We start from the raw sequence: 27,688 nt of genomic DNA, 5'->3' as shown, positions 1-27,688 counted from the left end.
GTCAACGTGAGTTCTTTCTTATCGTTATCATTTTTTTGTTTGTAGCTGCAAATGCTACCACCAACCAGGCATATTTTTTGTTCTTTTTTCTGTCGAGAATGTGTTGTTTAACGTACTTCTGACGAGCAGCGACTGAAAATTTGCAGCATTCGTGTGAGCTTGTGGCGGAATATACACAGCTGGCCAGTGCCAGAGAAGCCTTGGGTCCTTTATACAGGTCTTTGTCTCTTCTCGATAGAACTTACTTCTTTTGTACATGCATATTTTCCATTCCATTTAAAGACTTGGAATCACACTTTCCATTCCTCAAGAGTGCCTGGAAAGCACTTGACAGAGTTTTTGAAGCTGAAAGATACGAGAGTCACTTGACATGCCATTGTCCTTGTAAAGGCGCTGGGTAGTGGCAACTTTGATCCCCTGCCAATGATGATTCCCCACCATTGTGTTGCTCGCCAACAAAGTTGGCTATCTAAAGGTCTGCTTCATTCTCAATGTTCCAGTCTTTTGTGCTATTTCAGGTAAAGGACTTCAAAAAGCTGCGACATTCACTCGACATTCACTGGAAAAGTTCTTGTCACCCAAAAACGTGAGGTAGCCTTTCTATAGTGTAGTATCTGTGTGATTCTTTCTAGTGCTAGGACCCAACTATAACAATGAAAATATAATTTATTAAAAATCTTTGAATTCACTATAAAGCAAAATATGACATTTTGATCAAAACCCATTACAAACAATGTCCTCTCAACTTTGAAGGATATTTTCAAAATACTTTTGCAGCTGCTACTACTACCTTATCACCCTTGTCAACATTCTTTGCCTCACCCACCATATCATCCTCAACCTCACCTACCACATCATCCTCAGTATCCACTGCTTTGCACACCACCAATTTCAACCACATTATCATCATCATCCTTAAAAAAAAGCTTTAAACGATAATTTCTTAAATATTTTCTTGAACAACTTATTTAGTAATATTAAACTTTATGTTCCACTTGCGCTTAACATCATTTTCAATTTCACCTTTAACTGTGCAAAACATCATTTTCAATTTCACCTTTAACTGCACAAAACATCATTTTCAATTTCACCTTTAACTGCACAAATAACTCAATATAAATAAGTCATGCAAGAAGATATTCAAAAAGTTGTTGCTCAAAACTCTTCCCAAAAACTAAGACAATGAAGGCATGGGTGAAGTTGGAATTAGTGGCATAACAACCAAAGGTGACAATGGCGACAAAGGCAAAACTAGAATCAAATAGGCAGACAATGCTGGATGCTGACAAGGACAAAGCTAGTAATGCCAGCAAGGGGAATGAAACAACAAAGAATTTATCATACTGCCAAATGTCAAACATTGAAACATCCAGACTCCACATCGCTCTTCAACCGGATGCCCAGCCTATGCCTAAAACGGGTATATGGAAGAGGTACACAGAATATCTCAGAGAATGCCCAAGCATGGTCTGCTCACCTGGACAGCGTTACATGCCTAAGGCTTCAATGGTACTTGCCGTGTACATTCCACCATAAGCTCCAGCGCCTGGACATGAATGTTGCAAAACGTTCAGTCGCTGCTGGTCAGAAATGTGACCACCAACATATTCTCAGTAGCTGTCTGTACGTTAAGAAAAACAAACCGAGAAGACAATGAAAACACAGCATAAGCTTCATTTACGTGACCACCATGAGAAACAAAACGAACCAGAAATACCTGGAAAGCTGACACTATATTGTACGCATGCCCGTTCAGGATTCCTGGCTGAACCAACAGTTTCAGCAAGTGCGAACAAAAGAAACCAAAAAGATAGAGAAAACTTACTTTGATAGTTCCATAATGCTTGGTCGATTCAGCCTTCCCATTGCAATGAGAGTTCCTGGCATCTAAAGCACAAAGGAAGAATGAGAAGACCAAAAAGAAACAACAAAGAGAAAGGGGAGCATAGTCGATCACCTCGCAGCCTGGAATGGAGACATTTGCATCGTACCACTGTCCACCCATGACGGTCAGCTATAAAATCCCGCGACTGCAAGCTAAAGCACATCCCCTCGGGGTCCCCATCGAGATGCCCACGGTGTTGAATCGAAATCCCACCATGCCGCTCCCTCCTTGACAGCCTCGAAGAGCTTGAGCAAATGCATATTGCAAGTGTTGCCCTCGTATCACACCGAGAAGATCCCGACCTGCGCCTTGGCCATGTTCTCGTCGCGCAGCCCCACGCCATAGAGCTGGGATTTGGGCTGCGTCACGCGGCTGCTGTAGTGATTCAACACGATCGCGTGCTCGCCGGTGCCCTGCTGCCGCGATGGAGCGGCGATCTCCGTGGGGGAGGAGCTCACCGATGCCCTGGCGTCCGCATTCTTGCGAGGGATTGGCGCTCAGAATTTTGGATTTTGGACCCTTTTGGGTTTAATAGGGATTTTGGATTTTGGACCTTTAGGGTTTATCTTAAGAGACATACGTCGGAGCCCGCGGCGTCGGAGGCCCAGATTCAGCACGCGACTGGCAAAGGCGAGAGAAGTCCTTTCCGAGTTTTCAATTTTGATGGGGAGAGATTTGAAGACAGCAAAAATCCGTGACGCTGAAGCAGCAGCTCGTAGATCCAAGTTTGCTAAGGTACTGAAATTGTCACTCCATGGATCGTCCGACTTACATTCTTTTCTCCTCGCAGGCCACACTTCGTGTCCAGTTCCTGCGATTTTAGTCCTTTAGATTTGGTTGTGGAGCTTGTGACAATGCTGTAAAAATTGCTGCTGAAGCCAAAGATCCCATTCCATCTATGTAAGTTCTCCTCCCAAAACTCTTGCAGCTTACATAATCTTATATGTTTGTGTTTTTATATGTTGTTATTACTAATTTATTAGATCCTCGGGTGATCTTGGACCATATATAATTTCTCTAAGCATCCTTGAAAGACCAGGTTTGCAAGTTTGGTGTTGCAGAGTTGTGTATTTTCCTTTGTTTTCTGATTGTCTTTTCACAGCGCGCATCTTCCAGGCACAAGGAAACTGTCATGCTGATCCAACTGTCAAACAAGGAGCAAGAAATTGCAGAGATGAAGGCATCTCTCTTCAATGTTTCTGTTTTCTGTTAAAAACGCGATTGTAATTTAGACCCTCTTTCACGATTTGAAGCTTTCGTTAAGGCCTCCAGGTAGTCGTATCTTCCAGATCTTACAACTTTGTTTGGTCTCAGTCACGTTGTCTTTTGCTGGATCCTGCTATATATGCAAAATTTACGCGTATGAAGGTTAGTCTTTCCAGACAATGATAACACTGTGTGAGGTTGTGCCTTCCAAAGTCTGAAAAGAAAGCCAAGAACCTGACTGACGATCTTGCCGCTGTCCAGTTCACTCAGCATAGGAAAAACGGCAAAATGCTCACTGCAAGAGGAGTAGGGAAGGGCAGGGTTCGTTTCTTTCCGGTATCTTGGACTTGTTTCAAGCAAATACATGATACAGATACATGATCTGAAACAATGGTGGCTGTTCAAAAGTCGTTGAGCTCTGAATCGAAACGCGGCTGTCATCTTACAACAAATCTCGTCAGTGTTTTAAAGGTTTAAAATGTTGTGCCAGAGTTGTTTCGGTAAGGCCGTATCTCAATGAAGAGGCTGAGAGGCTGCAGCAAATGGTACAAGCTGGGAGATAAAGCTTTTGACATGTTTTTCTTGGACACAGGTGCGTATATTGCAGATTCAAATGGAGCAAACGGAGGCAAACGAATGACACAACAATAAAGGACTAGTAAGTCCTTGATTAAAATTGTTGCAACAGGAAGCAGCGCGAATTCCATCTGGATGCGCGGAGAGCAGCTGCTTAAGTTTCGAGAGGAATTCGAGGCGTTGCTGGACAGCGGCTATTGGTTGTCTCAAGTAGATTCTTGGTTGTTGTGTCATAGAAGTGATTTCTCTGCAAGCTGGACCTCCTTTGCCAGGATAACTTGAATGGATTCTCCACTGCTTTCGTTGGCAGTTTCACCAGAACCAACGCACCGCTTCCAGTAAAACCTGACTCGCTAGAGAGCTTTAGTGATGATCAGGTGTTGTGGAAAGACAATTTGTTTCTAGGCCTGTTAGAGACGATGCGAGTCCTCTGATTATGCTTCGTGGAGGACGGAATGCAGCTTTTTGTACGTGAACGTTTTTTAAACTGCAAAATACCTAGGATCAGCAGAAGCCTTTTCTTTAATGGTAGGTATGGACATCTTGGTGCACATAGTTGAAGAGGAGGTGTTGAAGCGCTTGCCAGCAGTTGTTTTGCACTGCCGCATCAGGGTCGTGTGCAATCTCATAGACTCACCAAGATTTGCAAAGTTCCATTCAGCACACCACTCTATAAACAAGCAGATTTGCCCCCCTCGTGTCTTGGGTATAACTCAAAATGGTGATAAACTCTATAGCTGCAACCCGTTCGTTGCTGGATCTGAAGCACAGAAGGATTGGGTCCGTCAGGATGTCTACGGTCACATCAGGGTTGTCAAGGCTTGTGGTGGATTGCTGTTTGGAAAGATGGGCCGTGACTATGTTGCTCTCAATCCGCTCACCCGAGCTCTCAAGGTGCCGCCCCTGGATATATCCCCGAATATTCATTGTGCCCTGGTATTGGAACCGTAGCGTTACTGGATTTGTATAGCGGGAGATATAGCAAAGCAATTGCATGTATATCACTCAAGATCGGGAGTGTGGGACACGGTGGATTACCTTCCTGGCTGGTATCATCTCAAATATGGAGTTGGGATGGCTAACAGCAACGCTTATTTTTCTGCCAAACATGACTGTATGTGGGGGATTTTGAGCTTCAACATGGAAGAAATGAGATGGTTTGTTGAGTGGTCATCTTTCAGAGACAATTCTCCTATTCAATTTTGCTGGTCTATATACAAATGGATGGTAACAATAGCAACTCAGTTTTTCATGGTGGCTTTGCTAAAAGACCAGATGAGCCTGATGAGGTTGGACTGTGCATCAAATGGACTTGTTCAGGAGGCAAGCTGTGATTTCAATGAGGGACGCTATCCTATGCTTCCGATCTGTTTTTACGAAGGCACCTTCGTGATTCCGGACAAGGAAAAGCTGTTTTTTTCTGGATTATGAGAGTAAGACCTGGAGCAGCATTCCAACTCAGAATCTTTCAGTTGTGAGTTATGTTTTTATGTTCACACCATCTTTGGTGCCTCCATGATGCTATAAATCAAAGTGGCACTGTTACGGGCTCTGAAGCGAGTTCAGCTACAGATTCTACAGCTGCTGATCTCGTTCCGCAAGAACATGCCTGAACTTTGCTGCCGCTGTCCGTGAGAGTTAAGTTACACAGATACTTTTTTTCGTTCTTGATTCATCTGTTTGCTTTGCTCCACTTGATTCTGCAGTGTGTCCAATAAAAAAGTTTCAAAGCTTTGAAAAAAAATCTCCCAGCCTGTAACATTTGCTACAACCTCTCAACTTCTTCATTGAGATCCCGAACGTACCGGAATAACTCCGGCATTTGATATTTATTTGTAGTTGTTCTATAATATCTTCACTTATAAAGGATTATTGTAAGTTTAGAAGCATGATCTTTGAATGTACATTCGTCAAGTTATAATTTTCATTGATTTTCCACAATTTACAACTCATTTCCACGAAACCACTGCCCAAACTTTTCATTTTCCATTTGGGTCTGGGCTTGCTCCCTTTACCAAGAGGAACTGTTTGTCGAGAGCTTGGTCGTGTTTCCTCCGGGGACACTACTCGAGGAGGAGATCCCACTGGTGGAGCTAAAACTTGGTCTTTGGATTCTTCATCCGAATGCTGTGAAGCGAGGACGATCTCCTTAAGATATGGCCCTTGGAAATCTGGAGGAAAAGAGATCCCTTAGAACCGAACTTCGTGCAAAGAGACCTTACCATTGTTGTAGGATAGATAAACAAGATCTAAGCCAGCATCATACATGGTAACATTGTAGTCCGATTTGCTTGGGAGGCGTTGTGTCTGTGTTTCAAAGTGTAAGCTGCATGCTGTTTGGGAGGAGGACTTACACAGATGGAACGGGATCTCTGGCTTTAGCAGCAAATTTCCAGCATTGTAACAAGCTCCACAACCAGATCTAGAGGACTAAAATCGGCCTCAATGATGATGCTATCTACGAACTGTGGCCTGCGAGGAGAAAAGAATGTAAGTCGGACGATCCATGGAGTGACAATTTCAGAGCAAACTTGGATCTACGAGCTGCTGCCTCAGCGTCACGGATTTTTACTGCCTTCAAGAATCTCTCTGGAAGGCAAAAGGAAAAAAAAAGGAAACTTTGAGTGAAAGATCATATGGAAGAAACCAGCACGATCGACACCGCCGGCGCCGCATTCTTGCGAGGGCGCGCTCCATTTTCTCACCAGAATTTAGGCTTTTGGACCCTGTAAGTTTAAGATTAATTACGATCAAAATGTCCAGGTAATTCTTTGTTCCTACTTTCTTTCAAAAGAATAAGGTGGCGAAGAGTCCAATCTTTCTAGCACGTCCTTCGTACTTGGGTACTGTATGGCTGGCAACTGTATTGACTAAGAAATATACGGCAGCCATGACGTTGTCGTACTGCAAAGAGAGGCAAGACATGTAAGTACTGACGTGGTTGGGGAGATCAGCCGGCGCTTCTTGCCAGGCAGGATTGGGGGGATCTTGAAGTGGACCGGAGCGATCGATTCGACTGTGGATCGATACAGAGTTGACAGGCTTGACCACTTCTAGCCGGGTGAGCCTCGCCCGGGCTTACGCCCGCTTTATTCCACCACTACAACGTGGTCTTCTGGAACGGAGAAAAGCTTTTGAAAGCCGCGACGATCTATAACTCTAAAGCGATGAATCCAAAAGAAACCTTTTGACCAAAGGGAGAAGTCTAGCAATCTACCTCACACTCCAGGCTTCTTCCACTGGAATGTATACAAATAAATAGACAATCACAATGTCTATAGAACTCTCTCTTTACTTCTCCTTGCTTTGCAATGGGGAGGCCTCCTCGCCGGAGCAAAGAGGGACTCACTCGCTTACATTCGGAAACACGGTCACGAGAATCGCTACCGGAGAAACCGGGTGAATCGATTTCTCACATCTTGTTTCTCCTGGATCTTGCGAGCAGGACTCAATCGTTGCGGTGCAGGCTGCGATGGACAAACTATCTCCGGCCGGATATAAAACGAGGCGGGATCACAGCCCAAGACGAGCTTCCCAACATCTGGCTGCATTCAATCCTGCGAAACCGGTAACAGTTTGTAGAGTTTTACCTCTAAATTCTTGCGTTCTCTACGTTCTTGCGTGTTTCACTTTCAAGTGGTCCGTGATCGCATCGCACATTCCTGGACGAACTGACAACGAGATTAAAAACCAGTGGAACACACACCTCAAGAAGCGATTGTTGCAAATGGGGATCCTGTGGTTCTGTTCTTCCTGATGGCAGCTATTTCCACCTTGACGCTCGCTTCAATCCTGAGGAGTACCTCCTCTCTCGGACGATGGGAATGATCCATCCATTGCTGAAAGGTAACCAGATAAATCCTCTACAAGGAAAACGAATGTTAGAAACGATGGAATCCAGCGAGTTTTTGGACGACCATTTTAACCATCGTGCTACTTCCAGTTGAGAACAAATGGTCTGCATACACCGGTTTTTGCCTCCTCCTTTTGTGCCTTGTCGTAAGCTTTACCACTGTAATCTCTCCGGGCTAGATCTTGTAAGAAACGTCTCAAGCGGTTCTCAGCACGGACGCATTTCGTTGATCGATGCTCCCACAGCGGATCCTTCATTGGAAGCTTGTCTCTCATGTAAATCCTTCCCTTGAGGTTCTTTATAAGCCACCGGAGCTCCTGAAACACGAAAGAAACGTATTTAAGTGTTTATCACAAAGACAAACTCACTTCTCTGTCAAACATCTCGTATGGTAAACAATGGATGTCATTGTGGATGTTCAAGTTTCCGGACATGAGGCCATCAAACCATTTGTCAGACAAGCTCATGGTATACTCTTCCATCTATGAAAAATCATTCTTGCTTAGAATGATTTCAAAAGGACCTCATGCATACCTCATTGTCTCTAATTCCTCCAATTCTCTTGATGGCAGGCTCTTCGCGTTGCAGACTATGCAAAACATACTCCACCACAGAAGGGCTGGCATTGTGAAGCAAACCCGCTGCATTCAGACAAGAACATCTATCATCCATCGCAAGAAAGAATGAGCTCTCACCCAAGTAGTTATAGAGCCTTCGCTTTCCAACCAAAACTCCAGTGGCTTCCATCTTCTGGAAAAAAGGACCAAAAACACCATTTTTTAGATAGATTGTGATGATCGAAGGGAGAAAAACTACCTGTAGCGTCTTAACAGCATCATAGCATTCGTCCGGTAAGCATCCCCATCTTCGAAACAAAGAACAAAAAGGAAAGGTAAAAAGAGAAGAAAAAACGGAACCAAATAACCAAAGAAACAAGGAAAGAAAAATGGCAGGGAACAAAGAGCAAGAAAAATCACTCACTTGATAGCATTGTTGAGGCTCGTTGAGGAGAATGTAGCAAGAATTTTGGCCATATGCAAAGACCAACGTCCCCTCTTCTTGAGCAGCGATTTGCATTTCCTAGTCGGCTCAAAATCCCCCTCGGGATCACTCTCGATGTCCCAATCGTCCAGCGGCTTCTTTGGTGCCAATGGCGGCTTCACGGGAATCCCTGCCCCAATCTTCGGTCGCTTGGATCTCTCCTGGAATCCTCTGCTGAAAAGGAGAAGCGCGGCATACCTCCAATCCAATACTCCAATGCGCCTCTCCAATCCAATCGTGGATCGTCCAGCTAGCGCCCGCGACGCGATCATGAACCCTAGAAATAATTTTCCCCCCATTTCAGTGACGTCAGCGTTGCCATATATAGCCCTTTCTTGGAAGAACCCTAATAAGGTTTTATGGCGAGTGAAGCGCATTCTTCGCCCGGCGCCTGGCAGCAATCGCTGGTTTGTATCGTTTGGTGAACTCTCCAATCCTGAAAATCCTCTCTTACAGGCGGCAGTGAGAAGCTTGATTGGAAGAGATCTCCGTGTGTTCGTCAATCCCGCGGCGTTGGAGGCCCCGATTCAGCACGCGACTGGCAAAGGCGAGAGAAGTCCTTTCCGAGTTTTCGATTTTGATGGGTATGATTCTGATGGGGCAGAGGAGGCCGAGAGCGATGAATTCTACGAGCTAACTCCGGAAGATTATGCCCGATTGGTGTCCAAGAAAAGAGAAGGTCGGCAGGTTCGATCGTGTTGGTTCTTCCATATGATCTTTCACTCAAAGTTTCCTTTTTGCGTTTTTTCTTTTGCCTTCCAGAGAGATTCTTGAAGACAGCAAAAATCCGTGACGCTGAGGCAGCAGCTCGTAGATCCAAGTTTGCTAAGGTACTGAAATTGTCACTCCATGGATCGCCCGACTTACATTCTTTTCCCCTCGCAGGCCACACTTCGTGTCCAGTTCCCGGATAGCATCATCGTTGAGGCCGATTTTAGTCCTCTGGATCTGGTTGTGGAGCTTGTTACAATGCTGGAAAAATTGCTGCTAAAGCCAGAGATCCCGTTCCATCTGTGTAAGTTCTCCTCCCAAAACTCTTTTTTTGTTCTAGTTCATGAAGCTTACACTTTGAAAGACAGACACAACGCCTCCCAAGCAAATCCTCAAGGACTACAATGTTACCATGTACGATGCTGGCTTAGTTCCAGGAGCTCTTGTTTATCTATCCTACAACAATGGTAAGGGTATCTTTGCACTTAGTTCCAGCGGTTCTAAGGGATCTCTTTTCCTCCAGATTTCCAAGGGCCATATCTCAAGGAGATCGTCCTCGCTTCACAGCATTCGGATGAAGAATCCAAAGACCAAGTTTTAGCTCCACCAGCGGGATCTCCTCCTCGAGTAGCGTCCCCGGAAGAAACACGACCAAGCTCTCAACAAACAGTTCCTGTTGGTAAAGGAAGCAAGCCCAGGCCCAAATGGTTGAAGCTTGGAAAATGAAAAGTTTTGGAAAGTAAAAAAATGGAAAGTTTCGGTGATTTCGTGGAGACACGGGGTTGAGTTGTAAATTGTGGAAAATCAATAAAAATTATATCTTGACGAATGTACATTCAAAGACCATGCTTCTAGTAAACCTTTGAAACTATTGCCCTTAGAAACTCGTCCGATTTAAATCTTACAATAATCCTTTATAAATGAAGATGTTATAGAACAACTACAGATAAATATTGAATGCCCAAGTTGTTCCGGTACATCCGGGATCTCAAGGCTGAGAGGTTGCAGCAAATGTACAACCTGCAAGATTTATTTTCAAAGCTTTTGAAACATTTTTATTGGACACACTGCAGAATCAAGTGGAGCAAAGCAAACGGATGAATCAAGAACAAAAAAAAGTATCTGTGTAACTCAACTCTCACGGACAGCGGCAACAAAGTTTAGGCATGTTCTTGCAGAACGAGATCAGCAGCTGTAGAATCTGTAGCTGAACTCGCTTCAGAGCCCGTAACAGTGCCACTTTGATTTATAGCATCATGGAGGCACCAAAGATGGTGTGAACATAAAAACATAACTCACAACTGAAAGATTCTGAGTTGGAATGGTGCTCCAGGTCTTACTCTCATAATCCAGAAAATAAAGCTTTTCCTCGTCCGCAATCATGAAGGTGCCTTCGTAAAAACAGATTGGAGGGATAGGATAGCGTTTCTCATTGTAATCACAGCCTGCCTCCTGAACATGTCCGTTTGATGCACAGTCCAACCTTATCAGCGTCATCTGGTCTTCTCCCATAGCCACCATGAAAAACTGATTTGCTGTTGTTACCATCCATTTGTATATAGACCAGCACATTTGAATAGGGGAATTGTCTTTGAAAGATGACCACTCAACAAACCATCTCATTTCTTCCATGTTGAAGCTCAAAATCCCCCACATACAGTCATGTTCAGCAGAAAAATAAGCGTTGCTGTTAGCCATCCCAACTCCATATTTGAGATTACCCCAGCCAGGAAGGTAATCCACCGTGTCCCACACTCCCGATCTTGAGTGATATACATGCAATTGCTTTGCTATATCTCCCGCTATACAAATCCAGTAACGCTGCATGGACGGTTCCAATACCAGGGCACAATGAATATTCGGGGATATATATGCTGCTTCCAGGGGCGGCGGGGGAAGCACCTTGAGAGCTCGGGTGAGCGGATTGAGAGCAACATAGTCACGGCCCATCTTTCCAAACAGCAATCCACCACAAGCCTTGACAACCCTGATGTGACCGTAGACATCCTGACGGACCCAATCCTTCTGTGCGTCAGATCCAGCGACGAACGGGTTGCAGCTATAGAGTTCCTTACCATTTTGAGTTATACCCAAGACGCGAGGGGGGCAACTCTGCTTTTTTATAGAGTGGTGTGCTGAATGGAACTTTGCAAATCTTGGTGAGTCTATGAGATCCCTCCACCGTTTGCACACGGCCCTGACGCGGCGGTGCAAAACAACTGCTGGCAAGCGCGTCAAAACCTCCTCTTCAACTATGTGCACCAAGATATCCATACCTACCCTTACGGAAAGGGCTTCTGCTGATCCTAGGTATTTGCAAGTTTGGTGTTGCGAGTTGTGTAGTTTCCTTTTCCTTTTTGTTTTCTGAACAGCGTGCATAGTCCAGGCGCGCAAGGAAGCTGTCATGCTGATCCAATTGTCAAACAAGGAGCAAGAAATTGCAGAAATGAAGGCATCTCTCTTCAATGTTTCTATTTTCTGTTAAAAATGCGATTGCACTTTACGATTTGAAGGTTTCGTTGAGGCCTCCAACGCTTCAGGTAGTCGTATCTTCCAGATGTTACAACTTTGTTTGGTCTCAGTCACGTCGTCTTTTGCTGGATCCTGCTATACATGCACAATTTACGCGTATGAAGGTTAGTCTTTCCAGACAATGGTAACACTGTCTGAGGTTGTGACTTCCAAAGTCTAAGAATTGCGGGAAAGAAAGCCAAGGACCTGACTGACGATCTTGCCACTATCCAGTTCACTCAGGATAGTAAAACCGGCAAAATGCCCACTGCAAGAGGAATAGGGAGGGAGGCTTCGGAGGGCAGGGTTCGTTTCTTTCCGGTATCTTGGACTTGTTTCAAGCAAAACGTTACAGATACATGATCTGGAAACAACGCTCTAAAGCTTTAAAACGTTGTGCCAGAGTTGTTTCGGTAAGTCCGTGATCTCCGTGAAGAGGCTGAGAGGCTGCATTGAGATCCCGGATGTACCGGAACAACTCGGGCATTCAATATTTATTTGTAGTTGTTCTATAACATCTTCATTTATAAAGGATTATTGTAAGATTTAAATCAGACGAGTTTCTAAGGGCAATAGTTTCAAAGGTTTACTAGAAGCATGGTCTTTGAATGTAAGATATAATTTTTATTGATTTTCCACAATTTACAACTCAACCCCGTGTCTCCACGAAATCACCGAAACTTTCCATTTTTTTACTTTCCAAAACTTTTCATTTTCCAAGCTTCAACCATTTGGGCCTGGGCTTGCTTCCTTTACCAACAGGAACTGTTTGTCGAGAGCTTGGTCGTGTTTCTTCCGGGGACGCTACTCGAGGAGGAGATCCCGCTGGTGGAGCTAAAACTTGGTCTTTGGATTCTTCATCTGAATGCTGTGAAGCGAGGACGATCTCCTTAAGATATGGCCCTTGGAAATCTGGAGGAAAAGAGATCCCTTAGAACCGCTGGAACTTCGTGCAAAGAGACCCTTACCACTGTTGTAGGATAGATAAACAAGAGCTCCTGGAACTAAGCCAGCATCGTACATGGTAACATTGTAGTCCTTGAGGATTTGCTTGGGAGGCGTTGTGTCTGTGTTTCGAAGTGTAAAATGCATGAACTAGAACAAAAAAAGAGTTTTGGGAGGAGAACTTACACAGATGGAACGGGATCTCTGGTTTTAGCAGCAATGTTTCCAGCATTGTAACAAGCTCCACAACCAGATCTAGAGGACTAAAATCGGCCTCAACGATTATGCTATCCGGGAACTGGACACGAAGTGTGGCCTGCGAGGAGAAAAGAATGTAAGTCGGACGATCCATGGAGTGACAATTTCAGTACCTTAGCAAACTTGGATCTACGAGCTGCTGCCTCAGCGTCACGGATTTTTGCTGTCTTCAAGAATCTCTCTGGAAGGCAAAAGAAAAAACATAAAAGGAAACTTTGAGTGCAAGATCACATGGAAGAACCAGCACGATCGAACCTGCCGACCTTCTCTTTTCTTGGACACCAATCGAGCATAATCTTCCGGAGTTAGCTCGTAGAATTCATCTACGAGAAATTTTCAGTAAACGTGCCACTGACCTTGGACGACTTTCAGAAATTTAGTAACAGAGTTCCGTTTATCGCTGATCTTAAGCCCAGAGTGGAGGACTTGCATAAGGTCTGTAATTCCCAGTTTGTGGTGACTCACAATATATTGCGATGTCACAGATCGGTGGAACGCCTGGCGTTTTAAAGTATCTGCTTGAGGAGCGCTACCTCAATGGCGACTGCATCGCTGGTAACTTCAAGAAATGGAGTCATCTTGCGCAAAGTAACGTTTTTTTTTTTTCTCTCTCTCTCTCTTCCCTCTCTCTCTCTCTCTTTTCTGGTATGTCCAATGACTGGCAAGACCTTGTCGGAAAATATATCCATCTGCCCGCCCTTGAGCGAGGGACAGGTAACTTAAAGTTTAACCTGGTGTTTCCTTGACATAATATTTTACAGGATGTCATACATCCACTGGATCGGCCTATCAAGTCGACTGGCCACATACAGATCTTGTATGGAAACCTTGCTCCCGATGGCTCTATGCTTTCAGCGCTGTCTGAGAATCCTCAAAGCTTCAAGGTATGCTTTTTTTCTCTCAGTCCAGAGCAAGATATAAGTCACTGGTGATCGGTGAAATTCTCAGGGCTCCGTGATTGTTATGAGGGTGGTCCGGGAATGCCTGAGATGCTAACACCTACAAGTGGGATCATGGATGGTATCTAATTTCTAGGTTGGGGGTCCAATCGCCTTAGTCGAAGATGGTCATGATAATGAGAAGCGACTGATTGATCTCGGCGTGGCCGAGGACGAGCTAGCGGCACGAAAGAAAGCGTGGACAGCGCCACCTCTCAAGGCAACTCGTGGAACGCTATACAAGGTATGAACAAAGCTAATAGAAAGCTGTCAAAAGTTTCACGGTGAATTTGATTTCCTTGCAGTACATCAAGAATGTGAAGTCCGCCTCCGAAGGGACCGATGAACAGAAATTTTCTGTGAGACCAAGTTTTTATAGAGAAGTTTTAGTTTTTCCAGTATTTGGCGGTAAAGTTTTTCCAGTATTTTTGTTCAGCACTCCGACTTTAGCTCAGTTGGAAGACGTGTTCCAGACATCCTTAGGTCGCTGTTTCGATTCCTCGGAAACTCCTTTTGGAAGTGAGGTTTTTTTTCTCAGCTCGCTTTTGGCATGGAATCAAGGATGGAATCGGTAGATTCCGACGTCGCCGCTTGCACTAGGCCGACCGGCGGCTGGCGGAGCTGGAGAGCCGTCGATTGCGCCAGCTGGACCATGGAGGGTGGGGAATATGCGTAACACGTGGGATAGAATATGCCGTTCGTACGTCACCGAGGTGTGTACCATCTGCGCCGGGTTTCCCAGCGAGATGGTCACGTTGTCGGGGTGTGACCACCGGTTCGTGGAGCGGCACGCCGCGGTGAAAGTGACGCAGGGTGAGGTGAATATCCGGTGCCCGGCGGTGAACTGCGCAGTGAGTTTCAGCGACGAAGAGTGTGGGCGTTTGCTGTCCGAGAAGACCTTGGAAATGCTGGCCAAGCGCGTCAAGGACTTGAGCATCCCGGACGGAGTATAAAGTGTACTGTCCGTACAAGGACTGCTCCGAGATAATGAGCTGGAGGTGTCCGAGTCCACGTCATCTTCCAGCTCGGCATCCGCGTCGGCAGGGGCTTGTATGACGTGTTACAGTCATGGCACGTGCACATGTCGTGCCACACGTTTCAGCTCTGCGTGGTTGCTGAAAACGCTGGCAAAGAGGCGCCAGTATGAGAGATGGGACGGATTATCGAGCGTGACAGTGGATGCGAACACATTAAATGCAACTATGTGAATGTTTTCTTTTTCTCTGAGTCAAAAAACTTTCTTGCAGATGCGAGTTTTGCTACATGTGCAGAAAGAAATGGATTCGTAGAGCAAGAGCTTTCAATTAGGTATAGTTTAAATTTCCTTTAATCCGTCATTAAATCAGTCAATACTTCACTTAATGACAGTTTAAATTATATGAATAATTAACTAACACCTTCTGGACAGTTTGATGCATGTCTATTTTAATAAAATATATGTTAATAATGAATTTTAGACAATTCACTTTGAAAGAAAAAATGGATTTCTGCAATTAATTGAAAGCTTTTGAAATTTTACGAACATTCAATATAACCTTCATAGCTCTTTTGGTTATAGCACCCATTTAGTAAGAAAAGGTGCTGGGTTCAAATCTCAGTGAAATAAAAGTGTCTAAAGTAAACTGGAAAAGTTTTGATCACTTTAATGAGTACGAATATTCGATCGCTTCGTGGGCTTTCGCGAAGCGCATCGAAATCCGGGGCCGGTTTCCCGGAATAAGAAATCGCAGCTTGGTCTGAGCATTTTTGTGGAGGCGATCGCTCAGCGCTGGCCTGGTATGGTGTGGATCTCGCGAAATATCGTGGTATTCTTAACTGGATTTCGCGTTCTTGAGGGGAAATGCAGGCTTTGGAATGGCCGTGAGTGGCGAGTGCAAGAACAAATTCCTGGAGCTCCAGATCTTCAAGATCGATGATGCCACCAACGAGGTCGTGGTGGAGAAGCTGCCGAGAGCTACGATGATTTTGCAGCGTGCTTGCCAGAGAGCTATCGCCGGTATGCTGTCTTTGATTTCGATTTCGTGACAGAGGATCGTGCCAAAAGAGCAAGATTTTCTTCATTGCATGGTATGTTTCGATTCCTTTCGTCTTTGATAGCTTGCTCGATAGAGTGATATCTCTCTCAGATAGTCTTCCTTTCAATCTCTTCCTCGCTAGCATTTTCTCAAACTTTTCTCAAGCTCTCAGCTAGAACTTGGAGGATAGATTCTAGAGCTTTATAGATGGATCTTAGCTCCATTGTTCGTTTGGTTCAGGCAGTCAAATTCCTCGCTATCTCTGGCAACCGACAAGCGAGCGCATTCGGGATTGGATCGAGTGGAGCGAAACTGAGATCGGGGCTAGGATGCGAGAGGGTTTTCTGTGGGCGCTGCTGCTCGCGACTTGTGGCGCCATCGCTCTGGATGCGCTGGGTCGGTGCTGGAACGAGTTGCGTCAGGGCGAACAGCAAGGTACGTCAATCGATCGATTGATCGAGCTTGGAGAATTCTCATTTCTTCTATTTCGGGTAGAATCAAAGCGAGAGCACTGCTCTGGACGACCCGGACGCGCTGGCTTCTCGAGACAGTATGGAAGATGGAGGTGGAAACGTCCGGGGCAGTGTAGCGGGGGAAAAGAATCACGAATCGGTCGAGACGGAGGGGGAGGAGAAGAGGCCAGTGTGGATTTCTCGCGGGAGTTTGGAAGACACTGGGGGAAGTGATGCGAGCGAAGTGCTCGAAACTTTCACTGGCACCGACCAGAAAAACGACGGGGTCCGAGGCATTCGATTCCAGTCATGTTTCTGCTGGAAATTCATGTTGAGTGATTTCAAGGTTGAGGATCCAATCGCCATGGGCTCTTGACATTGAGAAGCGACTGATTGATCTCGGCGTGGCCGAGGACGAGCTAGGATACGCCAGCTAGCGGCACGTGGACAGCGCCAGCCTGTCAAGGCAACTCGTGGAACGCTGTGGATTTGAACTAGAGACGTTTTAATGCGGTGGTAAATCGCTGGTTCGAATCCGGCCACTCTTTACTCGGAAATGATGCGGATTTTGGCACGCGAGCATGCCTGGCATACCACGCCACGCGGGGGTAAGCGAACCCTCCGCGTGGCCGCCTGGCGCGGCGGTAATCATGCGCAAGTTTGGCGCGGCGCCGCACCGCACCGCACCGCACCGGGCCATGCGACGCCGCACCGCAACGTCTACCACTCGACGCCGCGCCGCGTGGCGGTGGCATGCATTAATTATAAACAACTTCGCCCCGTTCGCTCGGTCTCTTTGCTTGTTTCTAGGGTAGTGAGTGTTATTATGGGGCAGCATGTAGAAGCTCTTGTAGATTCTATTCTATCTTCTCCATTGGTTTTGTGCTCCAATGATTTCGTTTGTGTGTGTGATGTCCTGATGCAGCCCTCTCTAAGGCAAAGCACTTTTTTCCCACTAGCGACCATGTTAGGCAATGGGAGGATGTGAGCTGGTTGCATTCCTGGAGCAATGGAAGGATGTGAGTTGGTTGCATTCCTGGAGCAGCTGAAGAATGACGACTTTGTTGCCGTAAACAAGGTTTTTTTTTTTTTACTCTTTGTTCTTTGTTTCCCATTTCTTTGTTTTTTGCTTTCTAGATTTATTGTTTTGTTTTTAATCATATAACAATTCTAGCCCTTAGGAACATTCTCGAAGTGCTTTGCAACTATTGTTATTGCTGCTTCATTATCCCCACCATCCTCACTATCCTTGTTGTCTTCATTATTATCGCTATCTTTGCCATCACTGCTTGATTTGCCAGAACTGCCAATACCAGCTGCCAAAGGCTCACCGCCAAATTCATTGAAATCGCCAGTGCCAGCCGCTAATAGCTCATCGCTACACTCGTCCGAACCGCCAGCTCCAGCTGCTAAAATCGTCATATCACCGATTTCATGTGCCATAACGTCCTTGGGAAGATCTTTGAAAGGTGATTTCTTAAACTTCTTCTTAAATGCTCTTCGAACGTCTAAATACTTATTCAGTCAATTTAGTCAAAGTGTGTGATCTCGAATATATTCTTGATTGTGAGTGAGGGAAAGTCAAAATTTACGTGAATATGAGGTACCGGAAAATAAATTGAGCCAGAACCTGATGGTGGTGTATTACATTTGAGGCCTTTGTGGAAATCCTCGAATGTAATGCATAAGGCCATTATAGGGCTTTAGCTCGACCATCTTTCGGTACCTTCTGTTCATATTAATTTTGATTTTTCCCCATTCACGATCAACAGTATTTTTGGGATTACATGCTCCGGCTGAATCAACTGAGTAAGTGTTCAGACATTCGAAGATCATTTAAAAAGAAGTTTAAAAAATCATCTTTTGAGGCTCTTCCCAAAGACATTGTGGTGCCTGGATGACAATTTTGGTAGTTGGTGCTAACAGTTCCAGCAAGTATAACGGTGAGCCATTAACTACTGGCATTAGCAGTTTTAATAAGTCTGGCAGTGAGCCTTTGGCGGTTAGTGTTAGTGGTTCTGGCAAATTGGGGGGTGATGCCAAAAATAGCGAAAACAACAAGGATGGTGAAAACGGCAAGAACAATGAGGTGTTAATAATAACAGCTGCAAAGCATTTCAAGAATGTCTAGATGCTTGGCCAGTGCAAAAACAGATAACACAGACGTTGCCAAACTACCAAACATTTCTGGGCAACAAAAACTTTTCCAATGAAATGTCGCAGCTTTCTAAAATCGAATAACACAAAAGGTGAAGACCAGGACAATGAGAGTGAGCTCTGGGCAAAGGCAAGCAACACAATGGTAGGGAATCGTCACTGGCAGATCAAACCCAGTCCCATTACGAGGACAATGGCATGTCAAGAGACTAGCAACTCCGTCAAGTGCTTTGGAATGGACAAGATCTATCGAGAAGAGACAGAGACTGAAGGACCCAGGCTTCACTGGCACTGGCCAGCCATGTATATTCCACCGCAAGCTCAGGACCTGGACATGAATGCTGCAAATTTTCAGTCGCTGCTCGTCAGAAGTATGTTAAACAACAAATTCGCACCAGGAGAACCAAAAACATCTGTGTACACTGATCATATGCCTGTTGATAATTCAGGCATACATGTTGATAATGTTGGTTGCTGATAGCATTTGCAGCTAGCATGAACAAAAAAAACGAAAATGAACTCACGTTGACAGTTCCTTCATGATCGATTACATCACCATCAACGTCAATGTATCCTCCTTGGAACACTCTTCCACTAGGAACACTTGCACCGATATATGCATCAAAGATCAAACAAAGCTTCGAGTGAGACATACATGGGATACTTGCATTCCACCGCTGTATGCTCGTAAGCAGGCCAATGAACTTGAGTCCCGGAGAGCAATGAGATCCAGAAGACCATCTGCGAACTAGAACAAAAAAAAAAGAGTTTTTGAAGGAGAACTTACACAGATCTCTGGCTTTAGTAGCAATTTTTCCAGCATTGTAACAAGCTCCACAACCAGATCTAGAGGACGAAAATCGGCCTCAACGATGATGCTATCCAGGAACTGGACACGAGCGAGGAGAAAAGAATGTAAGTCGGACGATCCATGGAGTGACAATTTCATTACCTTAGAAAACTTGGATCTACGAGCTGCTGCCTCAGCGTCACGGCTTTTTGCTGTCTTCAAGAATCTCTCTGGAAGGAAAACAAAAAAAAGGAAACTTTGAGTGAAAGATCATATGGAAGAAACCAACACGATCGAACCTGCCGACCTTCTCTTTTCTTGGACACCAATCGAGCATAACCTTCCGGAGTTAGCTCGTAGAATTCATCGCTCTCGGCCTCCTCTGCCCCATCAGAATCATACCCATCAGAATCGAAAACTCGGAAAGGACTTCTCTCGCCTTTGCCAGTCGCGTGCTGAATCGGGGCGAACACACGTGAGAATTCTTGGAAGAACCCTAATAAGGTCTTTATGGCGATCACGGAAGCGCATTCTCGGCGCCTGGCAGCAATCGCTGGTTTGTACCTTGTGATCGAACTCTCCAATCCTGAAAATTCTCTCTTACAGGCGGCAGTGAGAAGCTGGATTGAAAGACATCTCCAAGTGATTTTCCCGCGCTAGGGTGGGGGGAAAATTATTTCTAGGGTTTATGATCGCGGACGATCCACGAGTGGATTGGAGAAGCGCATTGACGGATTGGATTGGAGGTATGCCGCGCTGCTCGAGAGATTCAAGCGGCCGAAGATTGGGGCCGGGATTCCCGTGAAGCCGCCATTGGCACCAAAGAAGCCGCTGGATGATTGGGACATTGAGGAGGATTTCGAGCCGACTAGGAAATGCAAATCGCTGCTCAAGAAGAGGTTGGTCTTTGCATATGGCTATCCAAAACGACTGATTTTTCTTGTTCTTTGTTCCCTTCCATGTTTTTTTCCTGGTTCTTTGGTTCCATTTTTTCTTCTGTTTTTCCCTTTCTTTTTCGTTCTTTGTTTCGCAGATGGGGATGCTTACCGGACGAATGCCATGATTCTGTAAAGACGCTCCAGGTAGTTTTTCTCCCTTCGATCGTCACAATCTATCTAAAAAAATGGTCGTTTTGTTCCTTCTTCCAGAAGATGGAATTTTAGTTGGAAAGCAAAGACTCTACGACTACTTGGGTGAGAGCTCGTTCTTTCTTGCGATGGATGATAGATGTTCTTATGTAAATGTAGCTGGTGGAGTATATTTTGCACAGTCTGCAACGCGAAGACCCCGCTATCAACAGGATTGGAGGAATTAGAGACAAGGAGGTACGCATCACCTTTTTGAAAGCCTGGTATGATTTTTCTTAGATGGAAGAATGCACCATGAGCTTATCCAACTTACTGTAGTAGTTGCCACTATTGTTGAGAGAGAGGAAGAACTATATAATCTTGATAGTGGTTTTATATATAGTTTACATGAGAACCAAGTAGGTAGTAGTAGGAGTTGAATTTGGTTAGAATGAGCTTGAACATTCAGAATGACATCCATTGTTTACCATACGAGATGTTTGACAGAGAGGTGAGTTTGTCTTTGTGATAAAGTCTAAATACGTTTCTTTCGTGTTTCAGGAGCTCTGGTGGCTTATAGAGAATCTCAAGGGAAGGATTTCCATGAGAGACAAGCTTCCAATGAAGGATCCGCTGTGGGAGCATCAATCAACGAAATGTATCCGTGCCGAGAACCGCTTGAGACGTTTCTTACAAGATCTAGCCCGGAGAGATTACAGTGGTAAAGCTTGGAGGAGGCAAACACCGGTGTATGCATTTGTTCTCAACTGGAAGTAGCACGATGGTAAGCGAGTTTTATTCGTATGATTACTGACGCTTCTTATTTCTTCTTTAGAAGGTCAGATCATTCCGAGAATACAGTGTCACATTCCAACAGCTTTTAAAATGGTCGTCCAAAACTCGCTGGATTCCATCGTTTCTAACATTCGTTTAGTACCTCCTCTCTCGGACGATGAAAAAGATCCATCCATTGCTGAAAGGTGACGCACCTGGTAACCTGATAAATCCTCAGGATTGAAGCGAGCGTCGAGGTGGAAATAGCTGCCATCAGGAAGAACAGAACCACAGGATCTGTGAGTCAATGGATCAATCCCCATCTGTAACAATTGCTTCTTGAGGTGTGTGTTCCAGTGGTTTTTAATCTCGTTGTCAGTTCGTCCAGGAATGTGCGATGCGATCACGGACCACCTGAAAAGTGAGAAACGCAAGAACTTAGAGGTAAAACTCTACAAACTCTTACCGGTTACCCAGGATTGAATGCAGCCAGATGATGAGAACCTCTTCTTGGGCTGTGATCCCGCCTCGTTTTATATCCGGCCGGAGATAATTCGTCCATCGCAGCCTGCAACTCTTGCCGCAGCGATTAAGTCCTGCTCGCAAGATCCAAGAGAAACTATGAGACGAAGACGTGAGAAATCGATTCACCTGCTTTCTCCGGTAGCGCTCTCCAATTCTCGTGACCGTGTTTCCGAATGTAAGCGACGAGCTTCTCGTCTTCCTCGGGCTGCCAGGGGCCTTTCGTGAGTCCCTCTTTGTTCCGGCGAGGAGGCCTCCCCATTGCAAAGCAAGGAGAAGTAAAGAGAGCGTTCTATACACGCTGTGATTGTGTATTTATTTGCACACTTTTCCAATGTAAGAAGCCTGGAGTGTGAGCTAGATTGCTAGACTTCTCCTTTGGTCAAAAGGTTTCTTTTGGATTCATCGCTTTAGAGTTATAGATCGTCGCGGCTTTCAAAAGCTTGTCTTGTCTGTTAGACGCGTTCCAGAAGACCACGTCATCGCTGCCGTATATCAATATGGAAAAACTTAGTCAATGCAGTTGCCGACCATACAGTACCCAAGTACGAAGGACATGGAGAAAGTTTGGAATGTTCGCCACCTTTTTCTTTTGAAAAGAAAGTAGGAGGAAAGAATTACCTGGAGCTGGACGTTTTGATCGATCATGTCATTCATACACAGTTGTCATGATATAAATTTAAATATAATTTTAATTAACTAATAATAACTGTAATTATTATACGTATAATTAATTACTAATGACATATTATTTCTTAAAGGGTTACGAGAGATAAACCCTAAAGGGTCCAAAACCCTAAATCCTGGGGAGAAAATGGCACAGCTACTGGGGAGCGCTCTCGGCCCGGCGCGGCCAATCCCTCGCAAGAATGCGGCGCCGTCCTCCATCGCCAGGGCATCGGTGAGCTCCTCCCCCACAGAGATCGCCGCTCCATCGCGGCAGCAGGGCGCCGGCGAGCACGCGATCATGTTGAATCGCTACAGCAGCCGCGTGACGCAGCCCAAATCCCAGGGCGCGTCGCAGGCCGTGCTCTATGGCGTGGGGCTGCGCGACGAGGACATGGCCAAGGCGCAGGTCGGGATCTCCTCGGTGTGGTACGAGGGCAACACTTGCAATATGCATTTGCTCAAGCTCTTCGAGGCTGTCAAGGAGGGCGTGCGCGAGGCTGGGATGGTGGGATTTCGATTCAACACCGTGGGGGTGAGCGATGCCATATCGATGGGCACCGAGGGGATGTGCTATAGCTTGCAGTCGCGGGATGTGATAGCTGATAGCATCGAGACCGTCATGGGTGGACAGTGGTACGATGTAAATGTCTCCATTCCAGGCTGCGATAAGAATGTAGGTGATCGAGCTAAGCTCTAACTTCTCCTCTCTTTTTTTTTCCTTCTGTTATTCTTTTTTTGTTCTTTTCGATGCCAGGAACTCTCATTGCGATGGGAAGGCTGAATCGACCAAGTATTATGGTTTACGGAGGAACTATCAAAGTAAGCTTTCTCTTATCGTTTTGGTTTCTTTTGTTCGCGCTTGCTGAAAGTGTTGGTTCAGCCAGGAATCGTGAACGGGCATACGTACGATATAGTGTCAGCTTTCCAGGTATTTCTGGTTTTTTTTTTTCCTCTTGGTGGTCCCGTAAACGAAGCCTATGCTGTGTTTTCGTTGTCTTCTCGGTTTGTTTTTCTCAACGTACAGAGCTACGGAGAATATGTTGGTGGTCACATTTCTGACGAGCAGCGACTGAAAGTTTTGCAACATTCATGTCCAGGTGCTGGATCTTGTGGTGGAATGTACACGGCAAATACCATGGCCAGCGCCATTGAAGCCTTAGGCATGTCCCTTCCTTACAGGTCTCTCTCTTAGTCTTTTACGTGTTTTCCGATATTATTTATTTGTTTTTTCTTTTGTAAATGCAGTTCTTCCATTCCAGCTGAAGACCCTCTGAAGCTACAAGAATGCCGACTGGTGGGAAAACACTTGCTGGAGCTGCTGAAGATGGACTTGAAACCGAAAGACATAATCACGAAAGAGTCGCTTCACAATGCCATGGTCGTCGTAATGGCGCTGGGAGGATCGACAAATGCCGTGCTACACCTGATCGCAATTGCGAGGTAGTGAAAATCTGATCTTTCTAGTTTCGCTAGTTACGCAGGTCAGTAAACGTACCACTGACCTTGGACGACTTTCAGAAAGTTAGTGACGAAGTTCCGTTTATCGCTGATCTTAAACCCAGCGGGAAGTATGTAATGGAGGACTTGCATAAGGTCTGTAATTCCCAGTTTTGTGGTGACTCACAATATATTGCGATGTCACAGATCGGTGGAACGCCTGGCGTTTTGAAGTATCTGCTTGAGGAGGGCTACCTCAATGGCGACTGCATCACTGGTAACTTCAAGAAATGGAGTCATCTTGCGCAAAGTAATGTTTTTCTTCTTTTTTTCTCTCTCTTTTCTGGTACGTCCAGTGACTGGCAAGACCTTGTCGGAAAATATATCCGTCTGAGCGAGGGACAGGTAACTTAAATTTAGCCTGGTGTTTCCTTGACACAATATTTCACAGGATGTCATACATCCTCTAGATCGGCCGATCAAGTCGACTGGCCACATACAGATCTTGTATGGAAACCTTGCTCCCGAGGGCTCCGTTGCAAAAATCACCGGGAAAGAGGGTCTTTACTTTTCAGGTGGAAATGCATTTTGTTGTTTGTTCTTTTTACTAATTACGAGATTTTTGCTTGCCAGGTCCTGCTTGGGTTTTCGAAGGCGAAGAAGCTATGCTTTCAGCGCTGTCTGAGAATCCTCAAAGCTTCAAGGTATACTTTGTTCTCTCTGTCCAAAGCAAGATATGATAATCACTGGTGATTGGTGAAATACTCAGGGCTCCGTGATTGTTATCAGGGGAGAAGGTCCCAAAGGTGGTCCGGGAATGCCTGAGATGCTAACTCCTACAAGTGCGATCATGGGTGCTGGCTTGGGGAAGGTGTGTAAAGTTCGTTTTCTATGTTTTGCCATGAAAATCTCACTCCTTTTCTTTCCAGGAAGTAGCTCTCCTCACGGATGGGAGACTTTCAGGAGGTTCTCATGGTTTTGTCGTTGGACACATTTGTCCAGAAGCCCAGGTACTCACACAAACGAGCTCTATTTGTTTCCAAGATGACCATATTGGAGACACCTTGGAGACAAATGTTCTCCTTGCCGTTTTCACCATTGTTGCTATTGTCACAATTATCGCTCAGACTTGCCAGAACTGTTAACGCTAGTTGCCAAATGTTTATTGTCAGGTTTATCAAAATCGTTAATGCCAGCTGTCAACAATTCACTGCTAGACTTGTTGGAACTGCTAGCACTAGCTGCCAAAACTATCATGTCATCGATTCTAGATGTTATAGTGTCTTTGGGAAAAACTTCAAAAGGTAATTTCTTGAACTTCTTAAATGTTCTTTGAATATTTGAACGCTTATTCAGTTGATTTGGTTGGAGTGTGTGATCTGAATACATTTTTGATTGCGAGTGGGGGAAAGTCAAAATTTACATAAATAAGAAGTATTAGAAAATGGTTAAGCCAGAGCCCGATGGTGGCACATTACATTTGAGGCCTTCGTGGGAATCCTCAAATGTAATGTATGGCCTAACTGTTTTTTGATACCTCTTGTTTATATAAGTCTTGATTTTTTTCCATTCGCGATCGAAAGCATTTTCAGGGTCTTGCGCTCTGACTGAATCAACTAAGTAAGCGTTCAAACGTTCGAAGAGTATTTTAAAAAAAATTCAAAAAATCACTTTTCGAAGCTCTTCCTAAGACGCTATGACACATGGAATCAGTAACACGACGGTTTTGGCAGTTAGTGCTGGCAATTCCGGCGAGTTTAGTGGTGAGCCGTTGGTGGCTAGCACTGGCGGTTTTGGTGAGTTTGGTGGTGAACCTTTGGCAGTTGGCATTGGCAGTTCTAGCAAGTCGGGCGGTGATGGCAAAAATAGTGACAATGGTGAGGACAGCAAGGATGGTGAGGACGGCAAAGACGATGAGGCGGCAATAGCAACAGTTGCAAAGCACTTCGACAATGTCCCCGAGAGTTGGGTTGTTGTGATAAGTTTTGTAAAGCATGGCATTTGTCTTGTGAAATTCAAAGATCGATAATAAAACATATTGTCATTGTCATGTTTAGCCAGTGCAAAAACAGATAATACAAACGCAAACGTTTCTGGGCAACAAAAACTTTTCTAGTGAATGTCGCAGCTTTCTAAAATCCTTTCTTTGGAATAACACAAAAGGTCAAGACCAAGACAACAAGAGTGAGCTCCGGGCGAAGGCAAGCAACACAATGGTAGGGAATCATCACTGGCAGATCAAACCCAATCCCATTACGACGACAATGGCATGTCAAGAGATTAGCAACTCTGTCAAATGCTTTGGAATGGACAAGATCTATCAAGAAGAGACAGAGACTGAAGGACCTAGGCTTCACTGGCACTGGCCAGCCATGTATATTCCACCGCAAGCTCAGGACCTGGACATGAATGCTGCAAATTTTCAGTCGCTGCTCATCAGAAGTACGTTAAACAACAAATTCGCACCAGGAGAACCAAAAACATCTGTGTACACTGATCGTATGCATGCCTGTTGATAATTCAGGCATACATATCGATAATGTTGGTTGCTGGTAGCATTTGCAGCTAGCACAAACAAAAAAAACAAAAACGAACTCACGTTGACAGTTCCTCCGTGATCGATTACCTCACCATCAACGTCGATGTATCCTCCTTGGAACACTCTTCCACTGGGAACACTTGCACTTATATATGCATCAAAGATCAAACAAAGCTTCGAGTGAGACATACATGAGATACTTGCATTCCACCACTGTATGCTCATAAGCAGGCCAATGAACTTGAGTCCCGGAGAACAATGAGATCCAGAAGACCATCTGCAAACTAGAAAAAAAAAAGAGTTTTGGAAGGAGAACTTACACAGATCTCTGGCTTTAGTAGCAATTTTTCCAGCATTGTAACAAGCTCCACAACCAGATCTAGAGGACTAAAATCGGCCTCAACGATGATGCTATCCAGGAACTGGACACGAAGTGTGGCCTGCGAGGAGAAAAGAATGTAAGTCGGACGATCCATGGAGTGACAATTTCATTACCTTAGCAAACTTGGAAATACGAGCTGCTGCCTCAGCGTCACGGATTTTTGCTGTCTTCAAGAATCTCTCTGGAAGGAAAACAAAAAAAGGAAACTTTGAGTGAAAGATCATATGGAAGAAACCAACACGATCGAACCTGCCGACCTTCTCTTTTCTTGGACACCAATCGGGCATAATCTTCCGGAGTTAGCTCGTAGAATTCATCGCTCTCGGCCTCCTCTGCCCCATCAGAATCATACCCATCAAAATCGAAAACTCGGAAAGGACTTCTCTCGCCTTTGCCAGTCGCGTGCTGAATCGGGGCCTCCAACGCCGCGGGATTGACGAACACACGTGAGAATTCTTGGAAGAATCCTAATAAGATCTTTATGGCGACCACGGAAGCGCATTCTCGACGCCTGGCAGCAATCGCTGGTTTGTACCGTGTGATCGAACTCTCCAATCCTGAAAATTCTCTCTTACAGGCGGCAGTGAGAAGCTGGATTGAAAGACATCTCCAAGTGATTTTCCCGCGCTAGGGTGGGGGAGGACGATCCACGACTGGATTGGAGAAGCGCATTGACGGATTGGATTGGAGGTATGCCGCGCTGCTCGAGAGATTCAAGCGGCCGAAGATTCCCGTGAAGCCGGCGGGGATTCCCGTGAAGCCGCCATTGGCACCAAAGAAGCCGCTGGATGATTGGGTCTTTGGATATGGCCATCCAAAACGGATGATTTTTCTTGGTCTTTGTTCCCTTCCATTTTTTTTCCTTGTTTCTTTGTTTCTTTGGTTCCATTTTTTCTTCTGTTTTTCCCTTTCTTTTTCGTTCTTTGTTTCGCAGATGGGGATGCTTACCGGACGTTCCAT

The 27,688-nt window shown here is 45.2% G+C and overlaps 7 protein-coding genes, 2 long non-coding RNA genes and 1 pseudogene across 12 annotated transcripts; 5 read left to right on the top strand and 5 right to left on the bottom strand.

The window, feature by feature from the left end:
• Window positions 1-6,926: 6,926 nt before the first annotated feature.
• Window positions 6,927-8,849, bottom strand: LOC112341882. Of its 2 annotated transcripts, XR_002990729.1 has the most exons (8): window positions 8,502-8,849; window positions 8,337-8,385; window positions 8,216-8,270; window positions 8,055-8,161; window positions 7,889-8,002; window positions 7,585-7,837; window positions 7,258-7,530; window positions 6,927-7,212 (listed from the first exon to the last, which is right to left on the bottom strand). XR_002990729.1 is itself a non-coding variant. In XM_024662829.1 (7 exons), the coding sequence occupies exons 1-6, from the start codon at window positions 8,831-8,833 to the stop codon at window positions 7,601-7,603; spliced, it is 894 nt and encodes a 297-aa protein (XP_024518597.1). In that variant the 5' UTR covers window positions 8,834-8,849; the 3' UTR covers window positions 6,927-7,530; window positions 7,585-7,600. The 2 variants fall into 2 exon arrangements, 1 of the variants encoding a protein (XP_024518597.1); XM_024662829.1 differs by having other exon boundaries at window positions 6,927-7,530.
• On the top strand, window positions 6,954-7,372 carry LOC9643231 (transcription factor MYB106). The gene is made up of 2 exons (XM_024662893.1): window positions 6,954-7,235; window positions 7,305-7,372. Exons 1-2 carry the CDS (start codon window positions 6,979-6,981, stop codon window positions 7,312-7,314), a joined length of 267 nt encoding a protein of 88 aa, XP_024518661.1. The 5' UTR covers window positions 6,954-6,978; the 3' UTR covers window positions 7,315-7,372.
• Window positions 8,850-8,920: 71 nt separating the features above from the next.
• Window positions 8,921-10,101, top strand: LOC9661350 (plant UBX domain-containing protein 1). Its single transcript, XM_024662896.1, has 7 exons — window positions 8,921-8,968; window positions 9,018-9,108; window positions 9,166-9,240; window positions 9,324-9,391; window positions 9,447-9,576; window positions 9,641-9,739; window positions 9,796-10,101. The coding sequence occupies exons 1-7, from the start codon at window positions 8,921-8,923 to the stop codon at window positions 9,996-9,998; spliced, it is 714 nt and encodes a 237-aa protein (XP_024518664.1). The 3' UTR covers window positions 9,999-10,101.
• Window positions 10,102-10,165: 64 nt separating this feature from the next.
• LOC9661349 lies at window positions 10,166-11,617 on the bottom strand. Its single transcript, XM_024662838.1, has 2 exons — window positions 11,348-11,617; window positions 10,166-11,279 (listed from the first exon to the last, which is right to left on the bottom strand). Exons 1-2 carry the CDS (start codon window positions 11,348-11,350, stop codon window positions 10,527-10,529), a joined length of 756 nt encoding a protein of 251 aa, XP_024518606.1. The 5' UTR covers window positions 11,351-11,617; the 3' UTR covers window positions 10,166-10,526.
• An 837-nt stretch (window positions 11,618-12,454) lies between these two features.
• Window positions 12,455-27,230, bottom strand: LOC9643230 (plant UBX domain-containing protein 1). Its single transcript, XM_024660890.1, has 7 exons — window positions 27,218-27,230; window positions 27,046-27,183; window positions 13,250-13,309; window positions 13,100-13,167; window positions 12,915-13,044; window positions 12,752-12,850; window positions 12,455-12,695 (listed from the first exon to the last, which is right to left on the bottom strand). The coding sequence occupies exons 1-7, from the start codon at window positions 27,228-27,230 to the stop codon at window positions 12,493-12,495; spliced, it is 711 nt and encodes a 236-aa protein (XP_024516658.1). The 3' UTR covers window positions 12,455-12,492.
• On the top strand, window positions 15,405-16,925 carry LOC9661348. Of its 2 annotated transcripts, none has more exons than XM_024662865.1 (4): window positions 15,405-15,700; window positions 15,771-15,920; window positions 16,180-16,374; window positions 16,435-16,925. In XM_024662865.1, the coding sequence occupies exons 2-4, from the start codon at window positions 15,779-15,781 to the stop codon at window positions 16,623-16,625; spliced, it is 528 nt and encodes a 175-aa protein (XP_024518633.1). In that variant the 5' UTR covers window positions 15,405-15,700; window positions 15,771-15,778; the 3' UTR covers window positions 16,626-16,925. The 2 variants fall into 2 exon arrangements, with proteins under 2 accessions (XP_024518633.1, XP_024518638.1); XM_024662870.1 differs by having other exon boundaries at window positions 15,760-15,920.
• On the bottom strand, window positions 18,967-19,979 carry LOC112341911. 2 transcript variants are annotated; one of them, XR_002990743.1, is made up of 3 exons: window positions 19,638-19,979; window positions 19,501-19,568; window positions 18,967-19,437 (listed from the first exon to the last, which is right to left on the bottom strand). It is a non-coding gene; the product is annotated as an uncharacterized LOC112341911 (long non-coding RNA). The 2 variants fall into 2 exon arrangements; XR_002990744.1 differs by having other exon boundaries at window positions 19,501-19,979.
• On the top strand, window positions 19,838-21,323 carry LOC9661347. The gene is made up of 7 exons (XR_002990742.1): window positions 19,838-19,894; window positions 19,945-20,237; window positions 20,372-20,420; window positions 20,487-20,531; window positions 20,586-20,663; window positions 20,967-21,189; window positions 21,241-21,323. It is a non-coding gene; the product is annotated as an uncharacterized LOC9661347 (long non-coding RNA).
• LOC9643227 (transcription factor MYB106) lies at window positions 21,001-22,050 on the bottom strand. Its single transcript, XM_024662845.1, has 3 exons — window positions 21,831-22,050; window positions 21,646-21,775; window positions 21,001-21,593 (listed from the first exon to the last, which is right to left on the bottom strand). Exons 1-3 carry the CDS (start codon window positions 21,961-21,963, stop codon window positions 21,269-21,271), a joined length of 588 nt encoding a protein of 195 aa, XP_024518613.1. The 5' UTR covers window positions 21,964-22,050; the 3' UTR covers window positions 21,001-21,268.
• LOC9661346 lies at window positions 22,487-25,115 on the top strand (annotated as a pseudogene).
• Window positions 27,231-27,688: the final 458 nt, after the last annotated feature.

This window comes from Selaginella moellendorffii, unplaced genomic scaffold, assembly GCF_000143415.4.
Source record: "Selaginella moellendorffii unplaced genomic scaffold, v1.0 SELMOscaffold_2, whole genome shotgun sequence".
NCBI lineage: Eukaryota > Viridiplantae > Streptophyta > Lycopodiopsida > Selaginellales > Selaginellaceae > Selaginella > Selaginella moellendorffii.
This window is presented reverse-complemented; position numbering and strand designations above follow the sequence as displayed.